Here is a 25,927-nt window from a genome sequence, read left to right as displayed (position 1 = left end):
GTAGAAGTGGTGGAAACAGACATGGTAGCAGTCATTTAGACAGGCACACACATAGACACATCATGTGCAGATTGTTTAACGTGATATAATGGTTGGCACAAATACTGTGGGCCGAAGGGTCTGCGCTTGTGTTGTGCTGTTCTTCGTTCTCATGAAAGAAACAGTCTCTGTATTTCGATGTTAGACCCCTTGTCAGAAAAACAAGAGAGACGGGATCAGCAGAGGCTGCAAATGAAGGAATCTTTAGCAAAAAAACAAAGTGTTGGAGGAACTCAGTGGGTTAGGCAGCATCTGTGGAGGGAATGGAATGATAAGGGGAATACAGGTCAGTTTTCAGAGAGAAGTTGGGGGAGGTAAGTGCAGAACAAAGCAAATGTCTGATAAGGGAAGTTGAGATAGCTTAATGGGAACAGTTAGCAGCACATTAAGCTTGAAGAGATAAATGTGGACGAGGCAGCATCTACATAGGGAATGGAGGGATGCTGTTTCAGTCTGAGGGAAGGGTCCTGACCTGAAACATCATCAATCCATTTCCTCCATCGAGGCTGCCTGACCCACTAAGTTGTTTTTTGATCAAGATTTCAGCAGGTGCAGCTCGTTGTGTCAGCACACTAGTTTGTTTAGTTTATTGTCACGGTAGTGGCAAGGTTGTGGGTCATCCCAGCAGTGCAGATGACAGGAGTGGGATAAGAGAAACTGAGCTAACATTAAAATAGGAAATGGCACCTGGACAGATACCTTGTGCGGTGCTGGAACGGCACCATGTCTGGCTCTGTTGAACAGCAGGCCAGGGCAAAGTCTGGATGTAATAGTCTATCGCCAGGGCTGCAGGCAGGAGATTCTGTGGCCACAAGCCAGTCTCCAGGATGCTGTGTTGCCGCCTTTGTGCAGGGTCATGGATGGCTAAGAACAGACACTGCATATTCTGGTTCTGGACCACAGGTCATGGTTCATATTGGCAGCAATGATGTAGGTAGGAAGAAGGAGAATATAGGTTAGGCAGTAGGTTGGAAACTAGACACAGAGTGCTAGAGTAAAAGTCCCAACCCTAAATGTCACCTATCCATGTTCTCCAGAGATGCTGCCTGACCCGCTGAGTTACGCCAGCACTTTGTGTCATTTATGTAAACCAACAACTGCAGTTCCTTGTTTCTAGGTGGAAAAACAGGTTCTCCAGGGTTGTAATCTTGTGCCAGCAGCTAGTGAGACGAGTGAAATGATAGTGCAGTTCAATGCGTGGCTAAGGAGCTGGTGCAGGAGGCAGGCTGCTGATACATGGATCATTGGGCTCTCCTCCAGGGCAGGCTGGACCTGTACAAGTTGCTCCTGAGCTGGAGGGGAACATTCTCGCATGGAGGTTTACTGATGCTACTGGAGAGGGTTTAAATAGGAATGGCATGGGGTGGGAAGCCGAACAGCAGGTCAGCAAGTGATATGTGACAAGTACAGAGACTTGTTTGTGAGCGGGATTGGACTGGCAGCTCAATGTACCAGTGTTTTGTTGTTTCCCACATGAATGTCACCGCACTCAGAGGACGTAGTATAGGGTTCATCTATTGAGGCAATAAGGGTAGGGCACAAAATAAAGGTGGTCAAATGTAAAGGGAAAGTACACAGTTAATGGCAGGGCTCTTGCCAGCATTAATGCTCCCGGGAACCTTGGATTCCAAGTTAATCTCTCCCTGAAAGAAGCAGCATAATTAGGTAGAGTGGTAAAGAAAAGGACACAAAATGCTGGAGTGACTCTGCAGGTCAGGCAGTACCTCTGGAGAACATGGATAAATGACATTTTGGGTCAAAGCGTCATCGGTCGGGGACTTTGGATAGGCTGTGTTTGGAGTATATGGCCTGTCCATTTCCCTCCATGCTTACTACCCTTTACCCAGCATTGCAGCATCTGTGGTCATTTAGAAACAGAGCTGTCTGCTTTCTGGTTGAGTACAGTCCACGTTTAACTTGCTGAGAGCAGCTGAATCCAGCCCTTCGTGCTGTAGCCCGCCCTGTGGCTGCAGAGACGGCTTCATATCTGGGGATTTAGTTGGGATTAGGGTTGTGCCAAGTGACATTGGCTCAGTGCAGCTTCACGCAGACTACGCTGTTTCAGTATTAAATCTGTAACACGTGTTCTTTATCAGAAGTGCACTGATTGTTCGAGGAAGGGGTTGGGCCACATTTAATCTTGCAATGACTGTTTAAATATTAGGTTTTGGGTTTTGACTGCGGTGTATTTGATCAGTGAGAGTTGTTTAGCACACAGCACTCCTGTACACTTTGTACCTCCCTGTTCAACAGTTCTGATTGTTGGCCATGGTTTTGTGCTGTATCCTGATACGCTTTTGATTGTCTAACGATTGCAAGGTGAAAAACTGCAGATAATGAAGGACAAAAATTAATAGTACTGAAATTACTAAGCAGATCAGGTAGCAGCTGTAGAGATAGAAATAGAGAGAAACGGGCCCTTCGGCCCACCTTGTCCATGCCAACCAAGTTGTAATTCTGGCCTAGTCCATTTTGCCCATTGCCCTCTAAACCCTTCCCATCCACATATATCTGTCCAAAATGTCGAACAGACTCACCAGTTCAGGTGGCTGCTGAGATCATGCCGGATTTCAAAACTGGGGTGAGCATTTAAAAATGGGAATGGTTTGATCAGGACTTTGTCCAAGCCAGTGAGCACAGTGGTAATGGGTCAATGCGATGATGGGTGAGGACTAGGGCAGCAGGCATTTGTGTGGCCTGAAGACTACAAAAAACAGAATAAGTAGGTATGGGCCCTCAGCCCCATGCGCCTGCTTAATGGATCATGGCTGATCTACCATACCTCTCATGCTTGATTCCCTTGACATCCAAATATCTATTGCCCTGAGTATCCTCAACCCTTGTGCAAAGAATTTCAAAGATTCTTTGTGTACGAAGGAACTGCAGATGCTGGTTTAAACCAAAGATAGACACAAAAAGCTGGAGTAACTCAGCGGGTGCAGCAGCATCTATGGAGCGAAGGAAATAGGCAACATTTCCGGCCGAAACCCTTCTTCAGACTGTGAGCTAGGTGAGAACGAGCTAGACAATGCTCAAGAAGACGACTTTGAAGCGAGTGCGTTTAGGCAGCTCTTTCCTATACATCTTATCTGAGATCAGCCTGAACACACCAGAGTTCTATGAAACTAGTCAAGTCCAACAGAGCAGCATGGGCAGAACTCTAAAAGTTTATTAAGATTAAATGAACATCACAAGTAATATAATGTGAAGCATTACAATTAATATAATAGCAACCGTCATAGGAATCTGCAGGTGGTTCTGCTGTAATGCAATAGTTACCATCGAAAGAAATGTCGTTTTGTAGAGGTTCACGTTATAAAGACAATTGTGTGAAAGGGAGTCAGGGGGCTAGAGTTTCACACTTGCAATAACAAAGTAACTTTGTGGTACAATTGTCAAAGGAGGGTTCTTTTCAATAGCAGTAAGTTTGTTTTTGTTACTGCAAGGTAAAAGTAAAAATAATACCACAGGATATTGCATTATTTAATATAGTTGCACATGTCCATAGAAGTGATTGCTTGCTGTTAAAACGGCAATTGTAATCTTCAGACAGTGGTGTACGATTACTGCAGGGAGGTCACAAGGAAACATGTTTTTTTATCTCTATACTGTTTAATGACAAGACAGTTTTTTTACACATCAGTTTCAAAAGTCACCTTTAAGTGGTTCTCTAGTTACCAATCAAAATTGTGTGGAAAACAATTCAGGCCGTGTAATGCAAGTTGTATTCCCCTATTCATCACTCACGTTATATTAATTTTGTGTTGTGGAAGTGTGTCATAGCAGACTACCTGTAAACAATAGTTTGATATAGAATACACCAAAAAACTCTGCACTCATTTGGTATCTGTGTACTCATGTTAACAATTCACTCACTTCAATACACATCAATTTGTGCATGTCACCTTAAAAACAGTTTCCCCCCGTAATCACTCAAAATAACTTTATTCACATCTGTGAAGGTAGCCAATCCTCTTCAAAGTTCCTTGCAAGTTGCTGAAGTAGGTTCCCAAGTAATCCTTCCCATGCTATACCTAAAATTAATATAATATAGTATTAGAGTCATAGAATGATAGAGCTTGGAAACAGGCCCTTTGGCCCAACTTGCCCACACCGGCCAACATGCCCCAGCTACACTAGTCCCACTTGCCTGTGTTTGGCCCATATCCCTACAAACCTGTCCTATCACATGTACCTGTCTAACTGTTTCTTAAATGTTGGGATGGTCCCTGCCTCAACAACCTCCTCTGGCAGCTTGTTCCATACACCCACCATCATGCGCGGCTCTCGCCAGCAGCGGCCTCTGCAGTCCGTCTGCGTTTTTATTATTTTATGTCTATGTTTTAATGTAGTTTCTGTTATTTTTGTTGGGGTATGTGTGTGGGGGGGTGGGGGTGGTGTGGGGGGGAGGGGGAAACTTTTAAATCTCTCCCTGCACGGGAGACCCGACCTTTTCTTTGTCGGGTCTCCGTTGTCGTTGGGGCTGCAACGAGGAGCGGCCTCCAACAGGAAAACCGGGGACTCCAGTGCCGAACTCACCTCACCGTCGCGGAGCTGGCCGAGTCCAGAGCGGGTGGAGCTGTGGTGGACGCTGCTGCGACCCGACCCCCGGAGATTCGGTGGCTGCAACTGCGGGTTTGGCGGACGGCACCGGGAGCCCGCTGGTCCCTGGAGGGAGACCGCTTTTCGGGGCTTCCGCAACGGCGACTTCTCCCGCCCGAGTTGCGGGGTTGAAGAGCTCCTGGAGCGGGGCCTTACAGCACCGCCCCGCGCGGCTTGGAATGGCGGCGGGCTGCGAGCGCGCGCCGGGGGCTCTAACACCAAGACCCGGTGCGCGAGCTTGCATTACCCGGCGTGGTTTAATGGCCACGGGACAATTCGCCATCGCCCGCCGGGGGCTTTGACTTTGACTGACATGGGGGGGGAGAGTGCAGTGGAGAGAGAAGTTTTTTTGGCCTTCCATCACAGCAATGTGATGGATGTTTATGTAAAATATGTTGTGTCTTGGGTCTATTTGTTGTAATGTATGGCTGCAGAAACGGCATTTCGTTTGGACCTCACGGGGTCCAAATGACAATAAATTGAATTGTATTGTATTGTATTGTATTGTATTGTATCATTTGTGTGAAAAAGGCACCCCTTAGATTCCTATTAAATCTTTTCATCTTAAACCTATTTGACTGTTCATCGACCAGATCTATTCTTCTCATGATCTTATACACCTCAAAAAAATCACCCCTCATCCTCCTGCGCTCCAAGGAATAGAATCCCAGCCTACTCAACCTCGCCCTATAGATCAGACCCTCTGGCCCTGGCAACATCCCCGTAAATCTTTCTGAACCCTTTCCACCTTGACAAATCTTTCCCATAACTAATGGGACCCAGAACTGAACACAATACTCTAATTGTGGCATCACTAACGTCTTATACAACTGCAACATTACCCAACTTCTATACTCAATACTCTGACTAATGAAGGCCAATGTGCCAAAAGCCTTTTGACCACCTTATCTACCTGCGACTCCACCTTCAAGGAACCATGCACCTGCACTCCTAGATCCCTCTGCTCTACAACACTGCCCAGAGGCCGACCATTTACTGTGTAGGTCCTGCCCTTGTTCGACGTCCCAAAATGCGACACCTCGCACTCCTCTGCATTAAATTCCATCAACCATTCCTCAGCCCACCTGGCCATTTAAAAAGTATATAAAATTATGAGAGACATAGGGTTGACAGCACCATTTTCCTCAGGTGGAAATGCCAAAGACTAAGGGTAAAGCTTGAAGGTGAGAGGGGAAAGTTTAAAGGATGTGTGCGAGGAAGATTTTTTCCACAGACTGAGGTGAGAAAAAACTTTTTCACCCCGAGAGTTGTGAATTTGTGGAATTCCCTGCGACAGAGGGCAGTGGAGGCCAAGTCACTGGATGGATTTAAGAGAGAGTTAGATCGAGCTCTAGGGGCTAGTGGAATCAAGGGATATGGGGAGAAATCAGGCACGGGTTATTGATTGGGGACGATCAGCCATGATCACAATGAATGGCGGTGCTGGCTCGAAGGGCCGAATGGCCTCCTCCTGCACCTATTTTCTATGTTTCTAGAAGAAGACTTCCATCCATTGCTAGGTGGTTGCAGATACAAAAGAGGCATTTGAGGCATTTAGACAGGAACGCGGGCGGGTATGCTTGGAATGGAGGGATATAGATCACGTGCAGGCAGAGGAGATTAGTTTAACTTGGCATCATGCTCAGCACAGACATTGTGGGCCTGTTCTGTGCTGTACTATTCTATAATCCAAGTCATAGGACAGAAGCTCTCTGTTGAAAGCAGAAAATAAGTTGTGCCCACTCGTTTGTGTAAAATGTCTGTGGCTAATGGGCAGTGTTTAAAAATTCCACAGTGCTGCATGGAATGTCAGGGTAGACGTGTTGGTCTATTTTAAATCAGTGATGTTTCATCATGAGTTGAGCGCATCACCAAACCTCTGTGTAAAGGTATTTCAGCACTGGTTCAGGCAGCATCTGTGGAGGCCATGGTTGTTGTTCTGGGTTGCTACCTTGCACGAGGAAGACCAGTGGGTAGAAGTGAGGGAGAGAGTTGTGACAGCGGCTGGTAACTCAAACAAGGGAGGAGATTATGGGCAGATGGGACTAGGTGAGAGTCATACAACATGGAAATAGGCCATTCAGCCCAACTCATTCATGCAGACCAAGATATCCTATCCAAGCTAGTCCTATTTGCCTTTGCCTGGCTCTCCAAAACTCTAGACCCTTCGATGGTCCAAGTGAATTTGAGTGCAGGATGGAAATTGGTGGTGAAGTTAATGGAGTCACCCTTATCCAGGAGCATTACTGCAAGCCCATCAACCTATTTCACACGGTGGTCTAGTGTTGACATAGGGAGGAGTCCCATGGAAATTAGGACACTTATTACCATAATATGCAAAACGTAATCAAAGTTTGAAACCAGAAAAATCATTCACATGACACCTCTTCCTCACTGATGCTCCCTCTCTCACTCTGCCCCACCCTTGTTCCCCCCCTCCCTCTCTCTGCCCCACCCTTGTTCCCCCCTCTCTCACTCTGCCCCACCCTTGCTCCCCCCTCTCTCTCTCTCTCTCTCTCTCTCTCTGTCTCTCACTCTGCCCCCACCCTTGTCCCCCTCCCCCTCTCCCTCTCTCTGCCCCACCCTTGTTCCCCCCTCTCTCTCTCTCTACCCCACTCCTGTTCCCCTCTCCCTCTCCCTCTCTCTGCCCCACCCTTGTTCCCCCCTCTCTCACTCCGCCCCACCCTTGTTCCTCTCTCTCTCTCTCTCTCTCTCTCTCTCTCTCTCTCTCTCTCTCTCTCTCTCTCTCTCTCTGTTTTCAGTCCCTTGGGCAGTCTTCTCTCCTCTGTCTGCATACTGTCTGTACTGTGTGGGGTTGTGGTAGGAATGTTGTTGCCACACCATTGTGTGCAGTTTTATCCTGTCCAGGCTTCAGTTTTGCATGCTAATGTATTATCTGTTCAAATTTCCCTGTGACTCATCGATGTGTAAATGCAAAGTGAGTTGTGAAATTGGTGCAGAAGTTGTTGCGGAGTCTTTCACTCTGAGTGATTAGCTGCACAGCTTCAGACCAGTACCTGAACCCATAGAATGAGACATGGAGCTTGCTGCTTTCAAGCTAACTTCACTCCTCACAAACTCCTCCATCCCAGGCCATGCCTTTGGGTTGTTGAAGCACAAGTGGCACTTTACAGCCCACCTAATCCATGCTTATTTACCCTAATACCAGTTTCCCCACATTAGGCCCATGTTCCTTTCAAACCTTCCTATCCACGTACCTGTCCAAATGTATTTTAAATGTTGTTATAGTTCCTGCCTCAACTACCTCCTCTGGCCACTCGATCCATACACTCACTACTCTCTGAGTGAAAGAATTGCCCCTCAGGTTCCTATTAAATCTTCCCCTCTCACCTTAAACCTATGTCCCAGCCAGCCCAACCTCTCCCTTCTACTCACTCCCCTTGTGTCCTAGTAGCATCTTTGTAAGTATTTGATGCATTTGTAATCTTAGAGGTATAGAAAATCATGTGGGGAATAGATAGGGTGAATGCATATTTTCCCAGGGGAGGGGAATCAAGAACCAGAGGACATAGGTTTAAGGTTCGAGGAAAAAGATTTAATGGGAACCTGAGGGACATATCTTCCTGAAAGTAGTGGGTGCATGGAATGAGCTGCCAGAGGAGGTAGTTGAGGCAGGTACAATAACAGCATTTAAAAGACATTTGGACAGGCACATGGATAGGAAAGGTTGAAAGGGTAATGCTCCAAATTCAGACAAATGGGACAAGTTGGTGGCATGGATGAGTTGAAGGGTCTGGGTTCTTTGCTACAAGGCTCTGCGACTGAGTTGGACAATAGACAATGGGGGCAGGCCATTCGGCCTTTCAAGCAAGCATCGCCATTCAATGTGATCATGGCTGATCATCCCCAATCAGTACCCCGTTCCTGCCTTCTCCCCATATCCCCTGACTCCGCTATCTTTAAGAGCCCTATCTAGCTCTCTCTTGAAAGTATCCAGAGAACCGGCCTCCACCCCCTCTGAGGCAGAGAATTCACAGACTCACAACTCTCTGTGTGAAAAAGTGTTTCCTCGTCTCTGTTCTAAATGGTTTACCCCTTATTCTTAAACTGTGGCCCTTTCTAGATTCCCCCAACATCGGGAACATGTTTCCTGCCTCTAGCGTGTCCAAACCCTTAATAATCTTATATGTTTCAATAAGGTTCCCTCTCATCCTTCTAAACACCAGAGTATACAAGCCCAGCCGCTCCATTCTCACAGCATATGACAGTCCCGCCATCCCAGGAATTAACCTTGTAAACCTACGTTGCACTCCCTCAATAGCAACAATGTCCTTCCTCAAATTAGGGGACCAGAACTGCACACAATACTCCAGGTGTGATCTCACTAGAGCCCTATACAACTGCAGAAGGACCTCTTTGCTCCTATACTCAACTCCTCTTGTTATGAAGGCCATGCCAACATGCCATTCGCCTTCTTCACTGCCTGCTGTACCTGCATGCTTACTTCAATTGACTGATGAACAAGGGCCCCCAGATCCTGTGGTACTTCCCCTTTTCCCAACGACACCATTTAGATATTAATCTGCCTTCCTGGTTTTGCTACCTAAGTGGATAACCTTACATTTATCCACATTAAACTGCATCTGCCATGCATCTGCCCATTCACCCAACCTGTCCAAGTCACCCTGCATTCTCATAGCATCCTCCTCACAGTTCATACTGCCACCCAACTTTGTGTCATCTGTAAATTTGCTAATGTTGCTTTGAATCCCTTCTTCTAAATCATTGATGTATATTGTAAACAGCTGTGGTCCCAGCACTGAGCCTTGCGGTACCCGACTAGTTACTGCCTGCCATTCTGAAAACGACCCGTTTATCCCAACTCTTTGTTTCCTGTCTGCCAACTAATTTTCTATCCATGTCAGCACTATACCCTCAATACCATGTGCCCTGATCTTGCCCACTAATCTCCTATGTGGGACCTTATCAAATGCTTTCTGAAAGTCCAGGTACACTACATCCACTGGCACTTTCTTGTCCATTTTCCTAGTTACATATTCAAAACATTCCAGAAGATTAGTCGAACATGATTTCCCCTTCGTAAATCCATGCTGACTCGGACCTATCCTGTTACTGCTATCCAAATGTGCCGCTATTTCATCTTTTATAATTGACTCCAGCATCTTCCCCACCACTGATGTCAGGCTAACTGGTCTATAATTCCCTGTCTTCTCTCTCCCGCCTTTCTTAAAAAGTGGGATAACATTAGCTACCCTCCAATCCACAGGAACTGATCCTGAGTCTATAGAACATTGGAAAATTATCACCAATATGTCCACGATTTCTAGAGCCACTTCCGTAAGTACCATGGGATGCAGACCATCAGGCCCTGGGGATTTATCAGCCTTCAGTCTCATCAACACCCAACACCATTTCCTGCCTAATGTGGATTTCCTTCAGTTCCTCCGTCACCCCAGATCCTCTGGCCACCAGTACACCAGGACTTTGACTGGAGATCCAGATAGATCCTGTCCATTACAGTCACCTCCAGTTACTTTCCCGCCGCTGTGTCAGGCTGAACTGCCTGCGGCTCCCAGGCTGGTCCTTGAAGCCCATCTCACCTAGAGGCACGACATTAGCCACCCTCCAATCGTCCGGCACCTCAGCTGTGCCTCTGTCGGGACTCAGCATCACTGCCAATGGGATGTGTGTGGTTGAGGGATGCGCTTGGCCATGATTGGACGGGGACGAGTTGAATGGAGTGAGAAGTGTTGCCAGGTGATGTCGAGGTAGCATTGTTGGCCGCAGCAGTCTTCTTATGTGTTACAGGACTGAAGCCCCAGGAGTTGTGTTACAACCGGCAGTCGTAGGCAAGTCCAGGGTTCAACCACAGGATGGATCTGGTCTTGTTCACAAGAGAACTGTCTGAGCATCTGTTTACACACCAGCCTTGTCACCCCTGCTCATCGTGGTCTGCTTCTGCTCCCTTGTCTAACAGCCTTTCTTCCGGTTGCTGAACCTGCGGAAACTGGGGCTGAGCGACAATGAGATCCAGCGACTGCCACCGGAGGTTGCCAACTTCATGCAGCTGGTGGAGCTCGATATCTCCCGCAACGGTGAGTGTGAGTGTGAGGCTGGTCCAGCCCTGTCTGCCAATCCGGACTGGTCCAGCCGGGGCTGGGAGTCTGGTCCAGTCCAAGGTCAGGAGTCGGGTCTAACTGGGCAGGGACTGCGATCCGGTCCGGGGCTGTGACTCCATGTAAACGACAGGGGTGACCTCGTCGCTCGCTGGGTGAAGGGGGCAGTGTAAAAGTTGGAGGCATTGAGGGGTGGGGCAGTTCATGGCTGATTGATCTGTCCCTCCTAACCCCATTCTCCTGCCTTCTCCCCATAGCCACTGACACTCATACTAATCAAGAATCTATCTATCTTGCTTTGACAAGGTCCCATACGACAGATTAGTGGGCAAATTTAGAACACATAGTATTGGGGTTAGGGTATTGACATGGATAGAGAACTGGTTGGCAGACAGGAAGCAAAGAGTAGGAATTAACAGGTCATTTTCAGAATGGCAGGCAGTGACTAGTGGGGTGCCGCAAGGCTCGGTGCTGGGACCCCAGTTATTTACAAGATATATTAACGATTTAGATTAGGGAATTAAATGTGACATCTCCATGTTTGCGGATGACACAAAGCTGGGTGGCAGTGTGAGCTGCGATGAGGATTCTATGAGGCTGCAGGGTGACTTGGATAGGTTGGGTGAGTGGGCAGATGCATGGCAGATGCTGTATAATGTGGGTAAATGTAAGTTTATCCACTTTGGTGGCAAGAACAGGAAGGCAGATTATTATCTGAATGGTGTCAGATTAGGAAAAGGGGAGGTGCAACAAGACCTGGGTGTGCTTGTACATCAGTCACTGAAAGTAAGCATGCAGGTACAGCAGGCAGTGAAGAAAGCTAGTGGCAGGTTGGCCTTCATTGTGAGAAGATTTGAGTTTAGGAATAAGGGGGGGTCCTACTGCAGGGCCCTGGTGAGACTGCAATTGTGTGCAATTTTGGTATCCTAATTTGAGGATGGACATTCTTGCTATTGAGGGAGTGCAGCGTAGGTTCACCAGGTTAATTCCTGGGGTGGCGGGACTGACATTTGATGAAAGAATGGGTCGACTGGGCTTGTATTTACTGGAGTTTTGAAGGATGAGAGGCTATCTTACAGAAACATATAAAATTCTTAAAGGATTGGACAGGCTAGATGCAGGAAAAATGTTCCCAATGTTGGTGGAGTCCAGAACCAGGGTCACAGTTTAAGAATAAGGGTAGGCCATTTAGGACTGAAATGAGGAAAAACGTTTGCACCCAGAGAGTTGTGAATCTGTGGAATTCTCTGCCACAGGAGGCTGTGGAGACCAATTCACTGGATGTTTTCAAGAGAGATTTAGCTCTTAGGGTTAACGTAATCAAGGGGTATGGGGAAAATGGTGGAATGGGTACTGATTTTGGATGATCAGCTCGAAGGGCCGAATGCACTACTCAAGTACCAATTATTTCTATGTTTCCTGTGTTCTATGTTTTCTATCTCTACCGTAAACATATCCATTGGCCTCCACAGCCTTCTGTGGCAAAGAGTTCCACAGATTCATTACCCTCTGAATAAAGAAATTCCTCCTTATCTCTTTCCAAAAAAAAGATCCATTAATTCTGAGGCTATGACCTCTGGTCCTTGACTCTCTCACTAGTTGGAACATCCTTTCCACATCCACTCTATCCAAGCCTTTTATTATTTGGTGAGGTTCAATGAGGTCCCCCCCCCCCATTCTGCTAAACTCCAGTGACTACAGGTCCAGTGCTGTCAAGCGCTCATCATATGTTAACCCACTCATTCCTGGGAATTCACACAATATTCCAAGTGCGGCCTGACCAGCGGCTTAAGGACAATCCCAAGAGATTTTATAAATACCTAATGGGGAAAAGATTAACCAGAGAGAGAGTGGGACCCCCTCAAGAATCAAAGCAGTCAACTCTGTGGAGCCACAGGAGATGGGCAAGGTCCTCGATGAGTATTTCTCTGTATTTATTGTGGAGAAAGGCAGGAAGACGGAGGAACGGGGCAGTCAATGGAAGTGTCTTGAGAGCAGTCAGTGTTACGGTCGAAGAGCTGCTGAAGGTACTATCGTGTTTGAAGGTGGACAAATCTCCAGGGCCTGATCAGATCAAACCAAAGAGGCCAACGTCAGGCAACGCCATTGTAGTTGGAGACTCCATTGTGAGAGATACGGACAGGGGTTTCTGCGGCAACAGACGGGATTCGAGGATGGTGTGCTGCCTTCCTGGTGCCAGGATCCAGGATGTCACGGACAGAGCGCAGAAAATTCTCAAGGGCGAAGGTGAACAGCCGGAAGTGGTAGTGCATGTCGGCACAAACGATGTCGGAAAGAAGGGGATGAATATTCTGCAGCGTGACCGGAAGCAAAGAGTTGGAGTGAACGGGTCCTTTTCAGAATGGCAGGCAGTGGCAAGTGGAGTACCGCAAGGCTAGGTGTTGGGGCTGCAACTGTTTACCATATATATTAATGATTTGGAAGAGGGAATTAGGAGCAACACTAGCAAGTTTGCGGATGACACAAAACTGGATGGCAGTGTGAACCGTGAAGAGGATGTTAGGAGGTTGCAGGGTGACCTGGACAGATTGAGTGAGTGGGCAGATGTGTGGCAGATGCAGTATAATATAGATAAATGTGAGGTTATCCACTTTGGCAGCAAAAGCAAGGGGGCAGATTATTATCTCAATGGTGTTAGGTTAGGTAAGGGGGAGGTACAGCAAGACCTGGGTGCCCTTGTACACCGGTCATTGAAAGTTGGCGTGCAGGTACAGCAGGCAGTGAAGAAAGCTAATGGAATGTTGGCCTTCATAACAACAGGATTTCAGTATAGGAGTAAAGAGTTTCTTCTGCAGTTGTTTAGGGCTCTGGTGAGACCACATCTGGAGTATTGGGTACAGTTTTGGTCTCCTAATTTGAGGAAGGACATCCTTGTGATTGAGGCAGTGCAGCGTAGGTTCACGAGATTGATCCCTGGGATGGCGGGACTGTCATATGAGGAAAGATTGAAAAGACTAGGCTTGTATTCGCTGGAGTTTAGAAGGATGAGGGGGCATCTTATAGAAACATATAAAATTATAAAAGGACTTGACAAGCTAGATGCAGGAAAAATGTTCCCAATGTTGGGCGAGTCCAGAACCAGAGGCCACAGTCTTAGAATAAAGGGGAGGTCATTTAAAACTGAGGTGAGAAAAAACTTTTTCACCCAGAGAGTTGTGAATTTATGGAATTCCCTGCCACAGAGGGCAGTGGAGGCCAAATCACTGGATGGATTTAAGAGAGATTAGATAGATCTCTAGGGGCTAGTGGAGTCAAGGGATATGGGGAGAAGGCAGGCATGGGTTATTGATAGGGGACGATCAGCCATGATCACAATGAATGGCGGTGCTGGCTCGAAGGGCCGAATGGCCTCCTGCACCTATTTTCTATGTTTCTATATCTGAGGACATTGTGGGAAACAAGAGAGGAAATTGCGGGAGCCCTGGTTGTCATTTACGAGTCGTCTTTAAATACAGGAGAGGTGCCGGAAGACTAGAGGGTGGCAAATGTGCTGCCTCTATTCAAGAAGGGCTGCAGGGGAAAATGTTGGGAACTTTTGGCCAGTGAGCTTAACATCTGTTGTTGGAAGGTTGCTAGAGAGTATTCTGAAGGATAGGATATACAGGCATTTGGATGGACAAAGGATGATTAGGGAAAGTCAGCATGGTTTTGTGGGCTGGAGGTCATGTCTCGCAAATCTGATTGAATTTTTTGAAGACGTTATCAAAAGGTCGATGAGGGCAGAGCTGTTGATTTTATATAATGGACCAGCAAAGCATTCGACAAAGTTCCGCATGGTAGGCTGCTCTCAAGTCAAGTCATTTGTCACATACGCATACGAGATGTGTAGTGAAATGAAAAGTGGTAATGCCTGCTGATTATGCAAAAAAACCCCTACAAAACAGAATAGAACAGAATCAGTAATTACATATTTGTGAGAAAAAAACAGCGATTTTAAAAAGACCCAACACAACAGTAAATTGGTACAGTAAGTTAGTCCTTGGTGAGATAAGAGTTTACAGTCTTAATGGCTTCTCATCCTCTCTGTTTTCACTGCATGACAGCGGAGGCGTTTGCCTGACCGTGGTAGCTGGAACAGTCTGTTGCTGGGGGGGAAGGGGTCCCCCATAATGTTGCTGGCTCTCGAAGGTTAGATCGCATGGGATCCAAGGAGAGATAGCTGAATGGATAGAAAATTGGCTTCATGGAAGGAAGCAGAGGTTGATGGTGGAAGGTTGCTTCTCGGACTGGAGGCCTGTGACTTGTGGTTTTGGTCCTGGACCCTTTACTGTTTGTTATCTATAGTGCCCTCCATAATGTTTGGGACAAATATATATATATTTTAAATTTATAAGACCACGATTATTACATTTTCAGAGTCATTAATCCTGCAAAAGATTTATACATATGATTTCTTAGGATAGCTTCTAAAGAACTAACTCCTGCAGCCACAAACATTTCACTAGCATTAGACCATCTGGGTTTCCTTAGCAGTGTTCTCATGGCATCAACACCTTTCGTCTTTGTAAACTTGTCTTTCCGTAGTATGACCACAGGTGTGCAATATAGAGTGGTGTGCAATATGTTCTCAACAGACTTCTGTACACCACATCTGTACACGCACCTAACTTAGTAAAGAGAATATTCGCCTGTTCATACAGCATACGTCGTTGCTTATAAATATCCTCATCATCTGCCATTTGTTCTGTAATAAAATGCCCAAGATATTTCACCTTGTTCCAGACACTAAGATTATTGTCAGACAATTTACAATCAGGAAATTTGAGACATTTATCCTCTTTGGTTCTACAGATCATAACAGCGCTCTTACTAGCATTATATTTGATATCATGTGCCACACCATATAGTAAGGAGCTGCTGGAGACCAGCGCTAGATGGACTAAAGACCAAAGACCCATAATTTATTTATTTGCCTCTGTACTCCACAATTTGAGATTTGTAATAGAAAAAATCACATGTGGTCAAAGTACACATTGTCAGATTTTATTAAAGGTCATCCAATTAACATGAATTAGCACTTGACCACCATCATGTTGCAGAGGAAGTGATGACTGCCTACGTCGCTGCTGACTGGATGACAATGAAATGAGGCTTTACACTTCTGTTATTACCAAACTGCCATACAACCATCAATCTAACTACCACTATCTATTATCACCAGCTATATCCACTTCAATGCCTTATTCCTTTATCAGACCACAGTGCACTTCACTTTCATGCAGTTGAAAGCAGCTTGGTCTGCTTGCGGTCATACAGCCTACACATTAAAGTGCAAAAGTCACTTACCTTGATGTTTCTGCCTCCCAGCATCACCGAGTTCATCTGCTCAAGAGCAAGCTGAGCTGCCTCTGGAACTTCGTACTCCACAAAAGCAAACCCCTACAAGCAAAAGGAAGGGCCTCACTTTCTATTCTGCAACAGCAGAGTGCAAGCTCTAGTGCTAGTTGACCATCACTAGCCCCAGTCATCGTGCACACACTGAAACAACTTCACAACCACCATCTAATTAACCTGTACAGCCTAATAATCTCATTCGGCATTTCTTGTCCAAGTTTGTTTCTAAGGTAACCGACATTCAGAGAGCTACCATCACATCAGAACATACATACCTACCGAAAAATCAGAAAGGACATGGGTCTACTGCAGCTCTGCCACAGAAACACCACAGTTCCCACATCCACTATTTCTTGAAGAATTTCAAGATGATTTGTCACCCACCTCTACTTCAACAATCAGAGGGAGGTCAGCCAGCCTGATCTTGCCTCACCAAGTCACTTTAAACACCTCATCCAGATCACCCCAAAAGGACAAACGCAGGGAACTACAGTGCCCACCATAATGTTTGGGACAAAGACCCATCATTTATTGTATTTGTTTAAGAAGAAACTGCAGATGCTGGAAAATCGAAGGTACACATAAATGCTGGAGAAACTCAGCGGGTGCAGCAGCATCTATGGAGCGAAGGAAATAGGCAACTTTTCGGGCCGAAACCCTTCTTCAGATTATATTTGCCTCTGCACTCCACAATTTGAGATTTGTAATTGAAAAAAATTACATGTGGTTGAAGTGCACATTGTCAGATTTTATTAAAGGGTATTTTTATACATTTTGGTTTCACCATGTAGAAATTACAGCTGTGTTTATACGCCGACCCCAATTTCTGGGCACCATAATGTTTGGGACACATGGCTTCACAGGTGTTGGTAATTGCTCAGGTGTGTTTAATAGTAAGATTAAACGAGAACTTACCAGTTTGAAGTTTGATCTGTATTTTATGAGGAGTTACGATGAGAGATTACATGAAGAAGCCCGCCAGGACGCATGCGTGTCATTCTTCAAAGCAGCGGTGTGAAATCACAGATAACTGTAATGACTAAACATAGTAAGATTACAGAAGAGGTACCAGTTAAGTATATGATCAGGGTGGGAGCGGAGGGCACGTAATCCCTCATCGTAACTCCTCATAAAATACAGATCAAACTTCAAACTGGTAAGTTCTCGTTTAATCTCACTATTTTACTTCGGAGTCACGTGAGTGACTACGTGAAGATTTTAAAACTCTGTGATTTCATGCCGTGGAACGAGTCCATGCATCACGTCTGCCTTGACTGTGGGAGGAATTGTGTTAACATAATTTGGACATGAATTCGACATTGAAATCATAAAAATGTTTAACACAAGTTTATAACCCCTTTTTATGGGTTTAAATTAATTTACAGAACTTAAATTGTTTCTGCAAACGTTCCAGGTTTCATTACTGGTTTATTACAAAATAATTGGAATGTTTCCCCTCCAGATCATCCTGCTGCCTTGAGGATTTGGTCCATTGGTACATCCAACTGTATGCTGCCGATGTAGCTGCAGCCCTGGTGGAAAGAGATTTTTAAAATTTAGTATCCACCCCAGCCTGTGTTAGCAACTGTTTCAGCCATCTTGAGACTGGACCGTCACTCTTGGTGTGGTTGCTGGTGGCTGACCAAAAGTGCCTTTTCATTGCCTCTTAGGATATTAGTTTTCTTCATGTATAACGACAGATGTCTTGTTATACACAGACGGTCATCTGTTGGGTATGACCTAATTGTATATTGAGGCCTGCTGATCCCTTTTCTGTTCTGCTTACCATCTCATAAATATGAAACTTAATATTTTCTGTTGAGGAAGTCATGTTGTCCAGTCTAGTTTTTGCAGTGACTATCCTCTGTGCCCTGACCAATACCATTAGCATGACTGTTTAATGTCATTCTGTGTAGGGACAGAACTGTTGCTGGAGACCAATTCCTGAGCATCTTCAGGATTATTCTCACATCCCATATTAGGGAGTATCTGGTTCCCCTCATAGGTTTTGTACCAGTGGGTGAGTCCCAACAGTGTAATGGTCTGTCCCCTGCCATAGGTAAGTCGATAGGGCACTTCTGGCGCAGTTGATGGCACTGTAACTGAGCCCCTCATCATAGTGGAGGCCTGCCAGATATTCCAGAACAGATTGGATGTTCATGTCTCTGATTCCATGTTTGATACCACTGGGAACCATGGTTGTGTAGGCCAATCGGGTACTATCGATACCAGATGCAGAGTCTTGTTGTATTTCCTTAATGCCCGACTGATGAGGCAGGAAAAGGCGGGAATGCGTAAAATAATTTGATAACTGGTGGTTAAGTCTGGATGCGAATAAATCGATATCTGGTGTTCCATGTTTTGCTGTGATACCATGGAAAGGTTACTGACAATGCTTGGATAGGAACAAGGCCAGATGTTGTCTATCCACCATTTTAGTTCCATTTTAGCTTGATTGGTAGTTTCACAGATCTGTCAAAGTGACCTGCATAGTTTAGAGTGCTTCCAAATTGTGTGGCTGGAAAGGCAGCCATCATTATGCCAATTACTTTAGCTACCAATCTGATGGATGGTTTGCTGATGTCAGTGAGGTTATTGCAAGCCTCTATTAAATCTCTAGCCTTTCCCTTAGGCAGAGTCACCGACATGTGAACTGAGTCAATGGTGAAACCCCAGGTAGTCCATAAAGTGGAAGACATTAGTTTAGATTTAACTGGATGAAAAATGAATCCCAGTTTTCCAAATAACTTTTGTGTGGCTGTTACAGTTTGTTTGGCCAATTCCAAAGTTTTGCCCATAATGAGTATGTCATCTAAATATGCCATGACCATGTGTATACGTTTCCGTAGAAACGCTTGGGCTGGTTTCAAATTTTTTTGTGAACAGCCTGGGCTGATGATAACCCATTTGGCAGTACAGGTGCACAACCTTTTATCCAAAAGCCTTGGGACCAGACACTTTTCGTAATTCAGAATTTGTCGGTCTTCGGAATGGAAATTTTTTAGCGTAGATTTTAATGGCTGGCTCAGTGGTAGAGTGCTCGGCTCATATCCGCAAGGTTGCGAGTTTGCGCCTTGATCCCGGCAGTAAACTCGGTCGCGAGTTTGAGTCTTCAATGTAGTTTTTTCTTGCAGAATAAATGTTTGTATGAAATGCAGTGTAGGAGAGGTGTACTGACTGTGTGGGCAGAACTTTGGAAGTGATTGCCCACCAGTCTAAAAAGCCGCTGTGTCTCCCTGTCCCTGGGATAGCAGGGGGCGATCAAACAGCACAATACCCCCCTCCCCCTCCAACTCCAACTCCAGAGGAATCCGCTCCCCAATGGGCCGCTACGGCGACAAGTGGCAGTTTGCCCACAGCCCGAGCTGCGCCCCCTCATCCGCCACCCCAAGAACAAGACGTACCTTGCACACCATCAGCTTCTGCCCCTACGTGTTCCTCTGGAGTTGGAGCGGGGCTGGGCTGGAGTTGCTGCTGGCTGTGCGTCTCTGGGATCTCCGTGCTTGCAGTGGGCCTGGGGGTCGGTGTCCCGTTGGTCCTGACGTCTCCGGCCACCCCCCTGGACTGGGAACTGTACCGCCCTTGCCCCCTCCCTCTGCAACTGCAAACAACCCCACTCTCCTGCAAGGGCGGTACAGTTCCCGGAGGATGGCAGGTGGCCGGAGACGTCAGGACCAACAGGAACCCGCTCCCCGATGGGCCCCTACGACGCCCCGTCATCCGCAACCCAGGTTCCTCTGTAGTTGGAGCGGGGCTGGGCTGGGCTGCTGTTGGCTGAGGGTCTCTGGGATCTCCGTGCTTGCAGTGGGCCTGGGGGTCGGTGTCCCGATAAGGGGGCGCAGCTCGGGGAACGGCGTCTGGTGGTCCTGACGTCTCCGGCCAGTTTGCAGTTTTCCTCTGGAGTTGGAACGGGGCTGGGCTGCTGCTGGCTGTGGGTCTCTGGGATCTCCCTGCTTGCAGTGAGCCTGGGGGTCGGTGTCCCGTTGGTCCTGACGTCTCCGGTGACAGTGCAAAGCCCCCGCGCCGGTGCAATGGGCGGGGAGCTGGAGAAGGGAGGGAAGGGGTCACACACATGGCCGGGAAGCAGAGGGGTGTAGGTGGGGTGAAACTGAAGGGAGCGACAATCTGCTGCTGCCTGCCCCGCTGAGTTAAAAAGTTCCCACGCAAGACTCACGAAACACTGTGTATCGTGAGTCTACCGTGGGAACTTTTTAACTCAGCGGGCAGGCAGCAGCATATTGTCAATTATTAACCCTCCCGCGCAATATACCCTCACCTTCTCTTTTATGAATGGGGATTTAGTTCCCCTTTCTTCGAGGACCGACCGGAGGTTCCGCTGTCACCTCTGCGGGCCGCCCTCGGTGAACGTTTTCAAGGACCTTTCTTCAAGGACCGAAAAAATGGCCGCTATTCGGAGGTTTTCGTTATTTGGATCTTCGGATAAAAGGTTGTGCACCTGTACTTTATACTGTCAGAGTTGTCCCATCCAGTTAAATTTTGACTAACATCTGTGGTCACCTCGTATAGGCACTGAATGGTAAGCATCTTTTAAATCGGTGCTGGCCCTTGAAGTAACCTTAGGGAATTCATTGTTAAGCAGTAACAAAGGTATCTATTTTGTCAGATCTATGATGATGCGATGACCATAATCTTGTTTGTTTTGATAAATATATTGGACACGAATTCTAATGGTCCGTGTTGAGTTTTCTCAATTACACCTTTTATGTGAAGCCGCTTCAGTTCAGCTTGCGCTTTTGATTTCCCTTTATCAGAAAGCACGAACATTCGGTTCAGTATATGTTGAACTGGAGGGCTGTACTTGTGTGTAAACTCTGTTGTATATCCCTGGATACTGCTTAATCATGCTTCATGCATTCAGAAAAGAGTGTAATCTCCACCCAATCTCCGTGCCCACCTACCTCTATAGTTACCAGTGGCAGGTTTACTTTTTGTAGGTTCTTCGCTGTTGTTGTAGCGCTGGGGTCTGGATTTTTGGTTTGGTTGGCGTTGGAGGTCCCGCATCTTCCAAGAAGGCCGGCCTGGGCCATGGCCTAAAAGACTCATGTTTGTGGGTACCGGTCCTTCGAGCTTTCACCAGTTCTGCTGGTGGGGGTGCTGGGTTCTAGTAGGTTCTCTTGTTCCTGCACCACCTGCACACTTGTCTTTTCTTCTGCGGACCCCTCTTCCAGGTCAGCCCAGAACTGACCCGCAGTGCTCCCCTCTGATGAGGTAGAAGCACTGTGCAGCCCTGAAAGAGGTATTGCTGTGGGTTTATCATAGGGCCCACAGTGACCCGACTCCATCTCCCGGAGTCTGTCACGTTGGAGCAAAGCTCCATACACCGCTTCTTCCCGCTCCAGCGCTTTCGGGCGCTGGCCGCCGGCGGTTATTCAAAGTCGGACTCCTCTGAGTCCACGACTTTGTTTGTTTTGTGTCTAGCCTTTCCGCCCGGCCGCGTGGATCTGGCCGGTGCGGTGGCGACATCGGGCACAGCTGATCCCACTACGGGTGATCCAAGTGCCGCTGGCTGCTGCTGGCTGCCCGCTGCTCCACGGTCCTCCTTCTCCAGCTTTGTCCTTCCGTGGAGTGGATATGGCCGGTGTGGAGGACATCTGGCACAGCTGATTCCATCTAGCCACCAGCTTTGTCGCAGCCCGTTGTTTCTGCACCTGCAATCAGCATGGAAATACAAAAAAGACCGCAGCTCTTACCTGCAGGTCCAAGTTAAAATCATTGCTACGGGTGAGCGTCGTTCCATCCCGTCTGCTGCCGTTATTGACTGGTCAAAAGTCAACGGCCCCATTTGAATGGTCTCCCGCCCGGCCGTGGTGTTCTGGCCGGCGCGGGGACCAAAAGTCGGCACTGCTCTTCCTATTACGGGAGATAAACGTGCCTTCAGCTGCTGCCGGCTGCCTGCGACTCCGCTGTCTTCCACAGCCAGCTTCACTAGCAGCACTTGTGGACACTCCTTTGTCCAGCTTCCCCTCCTGTACAGACCCAGCGCGGGGAAACATTAGTTTTCCTCCCTCTCCCGCCCGCTGCGGGAGCGAGTCGGGAGAGAAAGTCGGGCACAGCTAATCCTTGCCTTTGGTTGCTGCTGCCGGTGCTTTTCTCCTTTTGTCCCCTAATTTTAAAAAGGGGACAGAACACAAATACAACCCACTGTCTTTGTGGGTTGTTGGTTCCGATTTCCTCCACCTGTTTGGGGTGAAGCTTGGCACTCGCTCCCGTTATGGGAGATAGTGGTGCCGACGTCCGTTGCTGGCTGCCTGCTGCTGTTCAGCGGCAGCTCGGCAGCCTTTGCAATCAAGAAAAAAGGTAAGGAAAATTTCTCTTACCTGTTGTTGCTGATTGTCAACCTGCCGTTCGGGAGGAACGTCCTGCCTCCCGCTGTGATTTCCGCAGCCCCACGGACCCATGTAGCATAGGTCCTTGGGGCTGTTGTCCGAGTTTGTCGGACTGACGGCTCCGGAGTACTTCCTTGTCGGTGTTTTCTCTCCGGAGCTAAAGTCGCACGAACTCCCGCTAAGGGAGACTGTCGTGCCACCGGCCGTTGCTGGCTGCCTGCTGCTTGCAGACTCCTCCCCCGCCAGCTTTCAACAGCCTTCCTGTAGAAAAAAGGTAAGTAAAGAAAACGACGTTCCCTTACCTACTGTTGCAGGTTCAAAAATCCTGCCATTTGGGAGGAACGTCCTTCCTCCCGACAATGACGAGTTGCAATGCGTGTAGCGCAAATTGACACGCATGCGTCCTGGCGGGCTTCTTCACGTAGTCACTCACGTGACTCCGAAGTAAAATTGCCTCCTTAATGCAGGTGTAAGAGCTCTCAGCACCTAGTCTTTCCTCCAGTCTTTACATCACCTTTGGAAACTTTGATTGCTGTTTATCAACATGAGGACCAAAGTTGTGACAATGGAAGTCAAAGAAGCTGGCTCAAAGTGCAGGCTCGAAGGGCCAAATGGCCTCTTCCTGCACCTATTTTCTAAGCCATTATGTGACTGAGAAACAAGAATAAAACTGTTAGAGACATCAGCAAAACCTTTGGCTTACCAAAATCAACTGTTTGGAACATCATTAAGAAGAAAGAGAGCACTGGTGAGCTTACTGATCGCAGAGGGACTGGCAGGCCAAGGAAGACCTCCACACCTCTATAATGAAGGAAAAAAATCCCAACACCTGTCCGACAGACCAGGATGACCACTGTCCACAGAAGACTTCATGAACAGAAATACAGTGGTATACAATAGAAAAATAGTGGTATAAAAATGGCCTTTATTAAAATCTGACAATGTGCACTTTAACCATATGTGATTTTTTCTATTACAAATCTCAAATTGTGGAGTACAGAGGCAAATAAATAAATGATGGGTCTTTGTCCCAAACATTATGGAGGGCACTGTGCATCAACGAGAACATAGAGGGCAAGATTAGCAAGTTTGCTGAAGATACAAAAGTGGGTGGTTTTGCAGATATTGAAGATGGTTGTAGAAACATTTAACCATAGAAAAACAGGTGCTGGAGTAGACCCTTCAACCAGCACCTCCATTCATTATGATCATGGTTGATCATCTAAAATCAGAACCCCGTTCCTGCCTTTTCCCCATATCCCTTGATTCCGTTAAACCTAAGAACTAAATTTAACTCTCTTGAAAACATCCAGTGAATTGGCCTCCACTTCCTTCTGTGGCAGAGAATTCCACAGATTCACAACTCTTGGTGAAGAAGTTTTTCCTCATCTCAGTCCTAAATGGCCTACCTCTTATTCTTAAACTGTGATCCCTGGTTCTGGACTCCCCAACATCGGGAACATTTTTCCTGCATCTCGCCTGTCCAATCCTTTCAGAATTTTGTATGTTTCTATAAGAAACTCATCCAGTGAATACAAGCCCAGTCGACCCATTCTTTCATCATATATATGGCTGTCCCACCATCCCAGGAATTAGCCTGGTGAACCTACGCTGCACTCCCTCAATAGCAATAATGTCCTTCCTCAAATTCGGAGCCCAAAATTGCACACAATACTCCAGGTGTGGTCTCACCAAGGCCCTGTACAACTGCAGTAGGACCTCCTTGCTACTAAACTCAAATCCTCTCGCAATGAAGGCCAACATGCCATTAGCTTTCTTCACTGCCTGCTGTACCTGCATGCTTACTTTCAGTGACTTATGTACAAGCAGAACCAGGTCTCGTTGCACCCCCCACTTTTCCTAATCTGACACCATTCAGATAATAATCTGCCTTCCTGTACTTGCCACCAAAGTGGATCACCTCACATTTATCCACATTATACTGCATCTGCCATGCTTCTGCCCACTCACCCAACCTATCCAAGTCACCCTGCAGCCTCACACTGCCACCCAGTTTTGTGTAATCCGCAAACTTGGAGATGTCACATTTAATGCCCTCGTCTAAATTGTGAAAGATTACAGCAGGATCTTGATCGATTGGCCAGGTGGTTTGAGGAATGGTTGATGGAATTTAATATAAGGAAATGTGAGGTGCTGCATTTTGGGAAGTCTAACAAGGGCAGGACCTACACAGTGAATGGTAGGCCTCTGGGTATTGTTGTAGAGCAGAGGGATCGATTAGTGCAGGTGCATGGTTCCTTGAAGGCCGAGTCACAGGGAGGTAGCATGGTCAAAAAGGCTTTTGGCACATTGGCCATTAGTCGTAGTATTGAGTGCCCAGCCAGGAGGTTGGGAGGTTATATTGCAGTTGTATAAGACGTTGGTGATTCCGCATTTAGAGTATTGTGTTCAGTTCTGGGCCCCATTAGGACAGATGTTGTCAAGCTGGAAAGGTGTACAGAGAAGATTTATGAGGATGTTGCCCGGACTGGAGGGTCTGAGCTTGGGCAAGTTGTGCCAAAGGGCCTGATTCCACACTGTATCACTCTATGACTATATAGAGCCTCAGCAGGGTGGTAGACTTGGTAACACACACTCAGCCCTTCAAGCCTGTCCTGCCTGTGGCAGTTGGCCCTTCGGTCCATCATGTCTGTGCCTAAAACTAATCTCCTCTGCATGCACGCTTAGTTTAGTTTTTAGTTTAGAGATACAGCGTGGAAACAGGCCTTTCGGCCCTCCGAGCCCATACCGACCAGCGAGCCCCGCACATTAACACTATCCGACACACAATAGGGACAATCTACATTCATACCAAGCCAATCAACCTACAAACCTGTACGTCTTTGGAGTGTGGGAGGAAACAGAAGATCTTGGAGAAAACCCACGTAGTCACGGGGAGAACGTAAAAACACTGTGCAGACAGCACCCGTAGTCGTGATCGAACCCGGGCCTATGGCTCTGTAAGGCAGCAACTGCAGCTGCGCCACCATGATCCATATCCCTCTATTCCTTGCCCATCCATATGCTTATCTAAACGCCATTATCGTATTTGCCTCCACCATCAACCCTGGCAGCGGGTTCCACGTCCCCAACGCTCTCTTGCCCCGCTCATCTCCGTTAAACTTGCCCCTCTCAAAGTGATGCCTTCTGGTTTTTGACTTTTGTCCTCTGGGGGAAAAGGTTCTAACCATTACCCTATCTATGCTTCTCATAATTTTATATACGTCAATCGGTTCTCCTCTCAGCCTTGAGCAGAGAAAGCAATCCAAGTTTGTCCAATCTCTCCTTATACCTAAAACTTTCTAATCCAGGCTATAGAATGATGTAAACCTCTTCTACCCCCCCCCCCCACCCCCCTCCGAAACCTCCACAGCATTCCTGTAATGGGGCAGCCACAACTGCACACAATACCATATCTATATTTTCATTGTTGATCTGCTCCAGGTCTCAGAGTCATGGATGTGTAGGAAGGCACTGCAGATGCTG

At 47.1% G+C, this 25,927-nt stretch overlaps 1 protein-coding gene across 4 annotated transcripts in view; it reads left to right on the top strand.

The window, feature by feature from the left end:
- scrib (scribble planar cell polarity protein) overlaps window positions 1-25,927 on the top strand; it is a 151,958-nt gene that overhangs the window by 5,053 nt on the left and 120,978 nt on the right. For all 4 annotated transcript variants that reach the window (XM_033040594.1, XM_033040586.1, XM_033040567.1 and 1 more), the window contains exon 2: window positions 10,601-10,718. In XM_033040594.1, coding sequence (XP_032896485.1) covers window positions 10,601-10,718 — 118 coding nt within the window. The remainder of the gene's footprint in view (window positions 1-10,600; window positions 10,719-25,927) is intronic.

The sequence above is a fragment of the Amblyraja radiata genome, chromosome 2 (genome assembly GCF_010909765.2).
Source record: "Amblyraja radiata isolate CabotCenter1 chromosome 2, sAmbRad1.1.pri, whole genome shotgun sequence".
NCBI lineage: Eukaryota > Metazoa > Chordata > Chondrichthyes > Rajiformes > Rajidae > Amblyraja > Amblyraja radiata.
This window is presented reverse-complemented; position numbering and strand designations above follow the sequence as displayed.